The sequence below is a fragment of the Citrus clementina genome, unplaced genomic scaffold, assembly GCF_000493195.1.
Source record: "Citrus clementina cultivar Clemenules unplaced genomic scaffold, Citrus_clementina_v1.0 scaffold_3, whole genome shotgun sequence".
Classification (NCBI taxonomy): domain Eukaryota; kingdom Viridiplantae; phylum Streptophyta; class Magnoliopsida; order Sapindales; family Rutaceae; genus Citrus; species Citrus x clementina.
Window position 1 is genome coordinate 5,739,572 of NW_006262339.1, and position 9,700 is coordinate 5,749,271.

Genomic DNA, 9,700 nt, shown 5'->3' on the forward strand with positions numbered 1-9,700 from the left:
GGTGGGGTAATAATATGTCGACCCGTCTTTGTTACTAAGCGGAGGGTGCAAACTGACGGTAATGGCCATGCAACTGTGTCTCCCTCATCTTCTGTCCCCCCGGCCTCCCACTCTATTGTTGGACCCATTTGTCCCTTACCTTGCATTTATTCTCCTCTCCTATATTTGATACATGCGAGTTCGAACAGATTTTAAAGTACGGGAAAATTTTGAGAAAGTTTTAAAATTGTGGATTTAAAAGGTTTAAAATATAAAGTGTATAAAATATATGATTTATATATTTTTTTAGATTTTCTTATATTTTAAAATTTTGAATTAGAATATTTTTATTCTCGTGATTATTATTTTTACATATTGAGCAATATGAATAATTAAGCTTTATTAAGGAATGATGTATTTAACCTCTTGACCAAAAGTTTAAACTATTAATTAAATAAGAATATAACAATAGCATTAATGATAAGTTTTGACAAACTACTACATCTGAAATGTGAATCCAAGGAAGATTAATTAGCTAAATTAGGATAGGTAGAGTCATGAGAAACCAAGGGTCATATACAAGATCTTGATTTTAAATGTACCAAACCAACCTAAATATAATATTGTATACGGAATTTCTTCGTGGTTATTGACCCAAAATAAATTATTATTTAATTTTTTTTTTCACGGTCATGTAGATAACTTTTTTTTCATGGTACCATTAAATTAGTGTCCATCTACGTTCTGATACAAATGCTTTTAAACAGAAGAAATTGAAACTGAAAGTGCATCACCAGTAAGAGCTGGAGTGAGCTGGATAGCTTCTACAGAATAGGAAAAGCCGTCGCCGTTTTATATATATCGATCTAAGCAAAAAAGGGTTGACGTATGTAAATATGCTTCTGTTTAGCGTCCCTATCCATTCTGAATTTATGATCTGATGAGGGAATTAAATGTAGTTTGATTTATTTACATTCAAGCACCTGAAGCGAAGTTCTTAGAAAGCTGAACTATCAATTCCTATGAGAATTAATGTGAACAAGATGTACGCTACTCGAACCAACATTTGTATGTATATTTTTCTTCTTCGCCATTTTGATAAGGAATATCAATCTCCATGACGCCATGTCTATTGTCTAAAATTCGATTTTGTAAAGTATAAAAAGTAAAATTGTGGCACAAGGACAAGGAATGGATGTCCTCAGTCGGAACACATGGGTAGGACCTCGATCATTTACTTTAGTTTTCATTTTATTACGTGGCCATTTTGATCAAATTCATGAATATATATTGATTACTAGCTTTTGTAGTAAGTGTCTTGACTAGAAAATATGAACAAACAAGCAAAATGCTATTTGTCTCCAATTCAGAGAGTCACGGTTCCATGCATATGTTACAAAATTGAACCAAGCTCTTTCTATAACGTGTCTTCTGATTTCTAATATTTGGGACCCTCAAATTGATTAAAAAGCAAGACGGAGGGAGCAAAGGAGGCCCCCACAATATATTCAATTTGGTTCATCACCCAAACAACTGCATGTTCTATTAAAGGACCAATTTCTTCTTATACAGAAACCTGCATTTAATGCTTCCTCTCTGCTTCTCTCAGTACAAATACTTGAAACCTAACAAGGAACTAACCTATCATACAATAAGAGTCTCTTATAGCTATCCTAGCTGGGAGAGTTTAAACTTACTGGTCTATCTATCTCATCGTCATGTCTTCTATTACTCTTTTGCTTCTCTTATGTCTTTCCGTGCATGCATGCAGTGAAAGAAAAATCTATTTGCAGCATCAGGTTGGCGAAAACACCATGAAGCAAGAGGAACCAAAGGCTTTCCTAAAGGACGAAGCTTCCCCAACTTCAGGTTTTGTTCAAATTGGCTAGCATTATTATATCTTTTAGGTTTCCTTCTGCATGTGTTGTGTCTGGATGACGGTCTCAACTTGCATTTCGATATTGACCATAAAGCGTAGCAAAATAATCACTATTTATCCTTCATCAAGATCGTATAATTTGTAAACATAAATAGATAACGTCATCCTAATTAATAGTGGTTCACAAGACCTATTAATTCTAATATGAGATGTCCATATCACATATGAAAAAAGACGCTGCCTTGCAATGTTGTCTTAATTACACCTCACATGGGGAAACATTGTAATGTTAAGTGAAAAAACAGATGCATGTTGACATTATTTTATCCGGCAATTTCTTGAACTAGCCTTATTGATATAATGTAATAAATTTTGATGTTTGTATTTTATATATGTGCAGGTGATATTGTGATGCCTTCTCTTCAAAATGATCTGCAACTTTTGGCTAAAACAGAGGTAAAAAAAATTAACTTTGATACCTTCTATATCTCTTAGTCTGAGAAGATGGCGTATGGCACATCATATATGCATCCATGATCTATGCATAAGCTAGCATCATGAGTTTGAACAAGCAAGAGAGAGAGAGAGAGAGAGAATGATGCCGTATTGAATAATTTCATTGAGATGCACGTTATTAATTGTAACAGTTGATATTCATAAGATGTTCTTCTTGGCTAATTGTGTAGATAATTGAAAGCAGCAAAGCACAAGCACGGTTCTTGCTAGGATCTCCACCAGGTAATACCAACGAGGCAGTAGATTCCAAAGAAAATGACTTTGTGGAGGACGCGGTCGTAATGGATTACGCCCAGCCTCATCGGAAACCTCCCATCCACAATGAGAAACCCTAATTATTAGTACATGCACTAATTATGTATCATCCCTTTTGCTCAAGATTTTCTTGTCACAGGAGCTCATATATCTAGAGAGTGTTTATTGTGTCATATGTGAACAATTTGAAGGGCATTTTGTCTTTATGTATCTTGCCAAACATTTACCATCAGCCTACAAAAAATAAATGTGGCAATAAGTTGTTTTTGTGATTAGTTGGGACAACAATAATTCTAATTTTTACAAGTTGGTTTTGCCTACTGTCTAGACGGCAAAGATGCCCTTTTCCGTAAGCAACTGCAGAAATCCCTTCGTCAAATATCAACTATCCATGTGAAATCAGTCTTTAATAATTGCAAAAGAAGACAACTTGTTAGAATACGATGAGTGAATGTGTGATGGCCCGTAAACACGGTCTGCATTCATGTTTCTATATTTAATGCGAGAGTGAATATGGGAGACACAATTGACAAGGATGTGTTCCAGGGTGCTTTCATTCAGTTGATTTTTCAACTGATGATATTCCTATGATCATAAAGATCTCGTTCGGGAAGGACTATTACTTCCGTAGCTGTAATAAACGGCGTTAGGTTCAGCACTAAGGCACTAAACCTACATCTTTTGCATGGTCAACACAAACATCGAGATTCTTATCACTCCAATTGGTTGCAAAGAATATGAATCTTACCCTGCTTAGTGCTTACTCACCCAAAATACAGCAGTTATTTAGGAAAAAAAAAAAAAAAAAAAAGCCAGCAGGTAGGTAGAACGAACTAAATAACAATAAAGGGTAAAAATCATTTGTAAGGTGCTAAGTGAAAATTTTCTATGATCTACTCTGTTGGTATTTAGAACCTTCTGTTCTGGAGACTGGAGTAGAAGACCATGACCATTAAAATGGCATTTCTTCAGATCGCCGGTGGCTGATTGTTCAATTACATCTTCTAGGTTTGATAGTTCATCATTGAGGTATCTAACTGCAACCGACAATGAAAGGTTTAACAAATTTGATAAATTCAGAGGTCTTTATTCCCCACTTGAGATCAGTCTCTCCGCCACCCAACCAGAAGAAATCAGGACTGAGTTTGGTTATTGCTTCATCCAAGATCACCTGAAATCAGTCTATACCTCATCAACAAACAATCACAGAATAGTTAAATAATCTTCTCTTACATTCTCGGAAACCCAAACATTCGGTCTAACAGAATAAATGATACATTAAGTATTAGGTTACTTGAACATGCATATGTGCTTCCAGTCTAACAGACTACATTGCACGAACTTAATCAAGATTTCTGATTGACAGATAAAATTTAAAATATGGTCACTAAAAAAATCAGTGAAACAGTAAATCTAGCTGTATGGTTTTCCTGTTTGCAGTTTGTGTAACCAAGGCGAGAAACATAAATTTTCATTTTCTCCAACATAATCCACTTTTCAAGTATTCTCTGCTGTTGTTTTTGCATTAGAGAATAAGAGATGCCCCTGGTGACAAATGGGCATTCAAACACACACAGAGACAAAGCCTTAGCTGGCTCAATTTCAAGTCACGTTAGAACATTTTTCTATTTTCTACTTTTCTAGTGCTAGTGTGTTTCAACCATTAAACAATTTTTTCAAAATAGCAGACTGGCAAGTTATCATTCACATTGACCATGAATACAGTGGACCATCCTAAAACTGCATATATAAGAATCCTAACCCTCAATTTTCAGGGCCATAATTTTGACAGGCATGGCATTTGGATGAGTGGACCGGTCCAACAGCTGGCAGAAAGATTGGAAGGTCTTAAATCACAAAACGTAGTTCCATGATTTTGATGCACATGTCAAATATAAGGTGCACCCTTTCTTCTCCAGAATACATCAGAAAATGTGTATAAAAAGCGGCCACACTGCCATAAGCACAACACCTTAGCTTTTGGGCTAGGAAAAGACTCTCAGAAGAGACAACTGGAATTGTCTCTGGGGCCTCAGTGTTCATGCTTCCTCATACATCCAGACAGGACAGCGAAGTGGTATTTAAGAGAGATTTGTGAATTGAATGAATACTGAAAACTCCACACTCAAGCTTAATAAGAAGAAGCCAGTAAAAAGGGTTGGGAGCTTAGAATAACAAGTAAAAAGTAGGGTAAACTTCAATTCATCCCCCAAATAGAAAAACAATTTTCAATTTACCTCCCAAAAGTGTGGAAACCTCAATTTACCTCCATTTTCGTTCAGAAGATGAGAGCAAATGTGAAGCACCGTTGATGCATTTATTTTTTGTCTTAACAGGAAATAGGAGTAAATTGATGTTTTCTTACTTTTGGGGGTAAATTGAAGATTGTAATTTTCTAAGTAGGAGGTAAATTGAAGTTCTCTGAAAAATAATAATAATAATAAAGGAAGCTCTTTATTCCATCCTATGTTTATGGTATTAAAATTTACAATACTAATTAATCTTACTTTTAATAATCATGAAGTGATTGTAGTAGCAGAGATGGAACTAGAGAAATGATTCACAATCAATGAAATTTAACCAAAGCTAAAATACAAGCAACAAGACATTCTAATTAGAACATCATGGCAGAAAAAAGTTCAATTATAATACTATAAATAATTTGAATAATCCAATTCCTATAAACCACTGAACACTTCCAAAATAATTGCAGACAAAGATTGATTACCGGAATGTCTGTTTTCATGCCAATACATGTAACTGCATTGTGCTCATATCCAGTCAAATTCATTGATGTCTCCTCGGGAGCAAGCCTCACTGCATAATTAATAAAATTCACTACAGTTAGTCTGTTATATTTCTCAACTTAAACAAGTTAGTCTGTTATATTTCTCAACTTAAACAAGTTAGTCTGTTATATTTTTCAACTTAAACAAGTCAATGGTTAAATGACTATTGAAAACCTCAAAGTTTCATTGAAACATACCCTCATTCAAAAAAAGTTCAACCATATACCAGAAATAATGTAGCAATTGTCTTGTAATATAAATTTCAAGCATAGTACATATCACCATGATAATGAAGATGATATGAACTAATGATTGTCTCAATACCTATTTTTTCAGACAGAACTTTTCTATAGGAATGGGTAAGCAAGAACATCTATGGGAGTTAGGCATGCAAAACATTATGGTCATTTCTATATGGGCACATATCCTGTGAAAATCATGCACAAAAGTTCTAAAACTCTATTACCATTATGACAGTCTACAAACTAGTTAAGAGTATAAACACGAAAGCTCGACAAAATCTATGAAAAGGCCAAAACTCTCCTTCTCAGGCTACTGCCATTTCCTCCCAGTTGCTAAGAATTAAAAGAAGACTCATTAGACTGAGAGAAATGGAATGGAAGCCCAAATCCTCACTTTGTCCCAAATATACAAAAATATCCTCCCCTGTGTTGCCCTCAAATATGCTTTTGTTTCTCTCCAACCACACAACCCAAAAAGTACCACAATCAAACTAGCCCATAATACTGCAAACTTCCCCCTTCCTTTAAATTCAAAAGGAAACTCCAAAAGCAAGAACCAACAAAAAATTAGCACAAATAAGTACACCAAATATCTATATGAGTTAATTATTTTCAAAAAATTATATCAAAGACAGTAGAATGCAGTACCATATTCTCCCCATTTCCCCTGCCACCCCAAACCACACATAGAGAAGCAAAACACATAGATATATATATATATATATATTCTGAAGATCATCATGCTTTAATACAGCCAGACAGCAGAGCTCAATAAAAATTTGATTCAAAATCACTGGTTCTTTTAGGATGATGCACTTGTCATTTAAATATTTTGAAAGTAGCTGTAAAGATATATCTCATTCTGTTGTTTCAATCATGGAACATTAAAAATAACAATGGAAGAAATACCTAAATAATAACAAACACTTATCGGTCATTCAGTGAATAACTTCTTACAATTAAATTTCTTTTTCGGTATCTTGCCATTGTTGAGAGTGTACAAAAAGTTTTTCACAGCTTCAGCATTAAACCGGGCAGTATACTGCAAAATGAAAATGTAGGATGAGCCACGAACAACATCAAATTATAAAATTTTGATGAGTGGAAACAAGCAAGGTACCTGAACAACAACAACGTAATACTTTGAATTGTTTCGATCACTACAATCAACTACACTGGACTGAGCTTGTGTATTAACCTGAGCTGACAGAAGGAATACAATTAAACGCCCTGATATAAACCCCTAATTTACAATTAAACATCAAAATTACCAAAACAAATTTCTATATAAAATCTGTGGCCGAGAAAATTTAAGTAGAAATTCCGTGATATTATTATATTATACGGCGTGAAGAAATGACGTACCAAGACGATGCTTTTGCAAAGATGATGAATGCAAGCAGCAGCTAGGACGTCTCTGCGCGACTCGAGAGGCCAATCGTAGTAATCTGAGGGGACTTTTTTGAATTGAAAGTCGTTGACACCGTTGGATCGAAGAATGTTCGAGAGGCGAGCTTCGGTGTCGCGGATTGTTGTATGCGGAGTGGAAGCAGGGACTGCTGCGGAGCTGGAAACGTCGTCGTCGTCGACGGAAAGGATAGTTTGCTCGAGTTTCGATATTCGCGGCAGAATTTCAGTTTGGACTCGCTCCAGCTCCGCCAATGCTGCCTCCATGCTCTGTGTGAGACGCGTGTGTGTGAATTGTGATTAATGGATCACTTCGTGTTCGTTGCATGTCAGGTTGTCTGGCCCGTTGGTTTTGTTGGTTGCGTACTTCGTTGAACCAACCGCATTTGGGCTTCCTCAAGCCCGCAATTGCGGGATCCATGATCAGGCCAGGGTACACGAAGCGGCTGGGAATTTTTATTTTTATTTTTTTTTTAACGATTGGCACTCTTATAAAATCCTCTAACAATTATTTTTTAATTATTTGATACTAAAAATACCTGTTTTAAAAAATAAATCCCTCTTCCAAACTTTCTCTCTCTACATAACTCAAAAACACTAACTTTCAAAAATATATATATAAATAATAAAAATATTAATGTCTTGAGTGTGTACTTATCAATTATATAGATGAGACTAAAATAAATATACAAGAGAGAAAGACTTTGGATCAAAAGGGAAGCAGCACTGAGTTTTATTAGTTTATTTTTGAGCTACAGTAAATAATTTAAATTGGGTGTAGATTTTAAGTTCGTTAATCATATAAAAATTTAGTCATTAGAGCAAGACACATTTCTAGTATTACAAGATGTTATTTTTGAGTTTTGGTTATACTGTACATGCAAATTTTATTTAAATGTATAGATTAAAGAGAAAAAAAATAAATGGAATTCATTTTATTTATATTTATACTTATATATTTAAATGTAATTGCAATAAGAAATTTTCGAAAGGGTGCCAATTGTAACACCCTAGGCGAATCCCACATCGGCAAAGCACGGGAGAGATGCTGGGTTTATAAGGGGTGATCCACACCTTAATTGGCAAGACGCGTTTTGGGGTGTATGGGTGCCCCAAGAACAAATCCGTGCGGGCCTTGTTAAGGCCCAAAGCGGACATTATCTTGCCAGGTCTGGGTTGGGTCATGACATTGTGGTATCAGAGCGGCTCCGCGTGTCCTCTTGAGCGATGGTGGGGCAAACCTCAGCGAGGACGCTGAGTCCCCAAGGGGGGTGTATGTAACACCCTAGGCGAATCCCACATCGGCAAAGCACGGGAGAGATGCTGGGTTTATAAGGGGTGATCCACACCTTAATTGGTAAGACGCGTTTTGGGGTGTATGGGCGCCCCAAGAACAAATCCGTGCGGGCCTTGTTAAGGCCCAAAGCGGACAATATCTTGTCAGGTCTGGGTTGGGTCATGACATTGTGGTATCAGAGCGGCTCCGCGTGTCCTCTTGAGCGATGGTGGGGCAAACCTCAGCGAGGACGCTGAGTCCCCAAGGGGGGGTGTATGTAACACCCTAGGCGAATCCCACATCGGCAAAGCACGGGAGAGATGCTGGGTTGATAAGGGGTGATCCACACCTTAATTGGCAAGACGCGTTTTGGGGTGTATGGGCGCCCCAAGAACAAATTCGTGCGGGCCTTGTTAATCATAAGAGTCATAAAGCTTTGATTTCTATGGTTAAGGCAATGAAAATGCTAAAGAAGGGGTGTGAAGGATTTTTAGCGTATATAGTTGCTGACCATCCCGATGGGGCGTGCCTTGAAGACATACCTATTGTAAGGGAGTTTATTGATGTATTTCCTGAAGATCTTTCAGGACTACCCCCAGATCGAGAGGTTGAGTTTACTATAGAATTAGTTCCTGGTACTACACCTATATCCAAGGCACCATATCGGATGGCACCCATTGAATTAAAAGAACTAAAGGTCCAGCTACAAGAATTACTAGATAAGGGTTTCATTCGTCCTAGTGTGTCGCCTTGGGGTGCTCCCGTTTTGTTCGTAAAGAAGAAAGATAGTTCAATGAGGTTGTGTATAGACTACCGGCAGTTGAATATGGTTACTGTTGAGTATTAGAAAATGCATATTTATAAAGGAGAAAACCGTCATTTTACATTTTAAGTCTTACTAACAACCCTTACTTTTATATATTTAACATTCTTGTGATTTAATTACATGTGTTTTATTTTAATTAAGTATTTTATGTATTTTAGGGGCATTATAGTCATTTCACAATAAAGGAGAGATCAGACGGCAAAACGGACATCACTTTTGAACTCAGGACGGTCGAAAACCTTAGGAGGAGTATAAAAGGAAAAATGGCACTATTCACATGTACGGTACTATTCACGTGTACGGTACTGTATACGTTACTGTTCACGACACTGTTCACATAGACGGATGATGACGTGGCATTGACCGATGATGTGGCATTGACTGATGAGGTGTCACGATCCTGTTGGACTAAAATTCTTATGTACTGTTGATGGTGACGTGGCAGCATATCAGTGGACGAAAAATCTCGCGTACGGTGCATGCATCACACAGGATTATTTTCAACCAAACCGCGTTACTGTTCATCCGGGT

General features: G+C 36.6%; 2 protein-coding genes across 3 annotated transcripts; one reads left to right on the forward strand and one right to left on the reverse strand.

Annotated features, from left to right (window-relative positions):
* Positions 1–1,582: 1,582 nt before the first annotated feature.
* LOC18050002 lies at positions 1,583–2,909 on the forward strand. Its single transcript, XM_006440273.2, has 3 exons — positions 1,583–1,848; positions 2,259–2,314; positions 2,545–2,909. Exons 1-3 carry the CDS (start codon positions 1,698–1,700, stop codon positions 2,707–2,709), a joined length of 372 nt encoding a protein of 123 aa, XP_006440336.1. The 5' UTR covers positions 1,583–1,697; the 3' UTR covers positions 2,710–2,909.
* A 424-nt stretch (positions 2,910–3,333) lies between these two features.
* LOC18050003 lies at positions 3,334–7,367 on the reverse strand. 2 transcript variants are annotated; one of them, XM_006440274.2, is made up of 5 exons: positions 7,026–7,367; positions 6,781–6,858; positions 6,618–6,702; positions 5,358–5,446; positions 3,334–3,800 (listed from the first exon to the last, which is right to left on the reverse strand). In XM_006440274.2, exons 1-5 carry the CDS (start codon positions 7,332–7,334, stop codon positions 3,663–3,665), a joined length of 699 nt encoding a protein of 232 aa, XP_006440337.1. In that variant the 5' UTR covers positions 7,335–7,367; the 3' UTR covers positions 3,334–3,662. The 2 variants fall into 2 exon arrangements, with proteins under 2 accessions (XP_006440337.1, XP_024043172.1); XM_024187404.1 differs by having other exon boundaries at positions 3,726–3,811.
* Positions 7,368–9,700: the final 2,333 nt, after the last annotated feature.

Bases quoted from the DNA above. Each gene is read 5' to 3' on its own strand.
- LOC18050002 (XM_006440273.2), top strand. From the start codon at position 1,698: ATGTCTTCTATTACTCTTTTGCTTCTCTTATGTCTTTCCGTGCATGCA. The intron at 1,849-2,258 runs GTTTTGTTCAAA...ATATATGTGCAG, and splicing joins CGAAGCTTCCCCAACTTCAG to GTGATATTGTGATGCCTTCT. The intron at 2,315-2,544 runs GTAAAAAAAATT...CTAATTGTGTAG, and splicing joins AACTTTTGGCTAAAACAGAG to ATAATTGAAAGCAGCAAAGC.
- LOC18050003 (XM_006440274.2), bottom strand. From the start codon at position 7,334: ATGGAGGCAGCATTGGCGGAGCTGGAGCGAGTCCAAACTGAAATTCTG. The intron at 6,859-7,025 runs GTACGTCATTTC...CTGTCAGCTCAG, and splicing joins TTTGCAAAAGCATCGTCTTG to GTTAATACACAAGCTCAGTC. The intron at 6,703-6,780 runs GTACCTTGCTTG...TTCATTTTGCAG, and splicing joins ATTACGTTGTTGTTGTTCAG to TATACTGCCCGGTTTAATGC.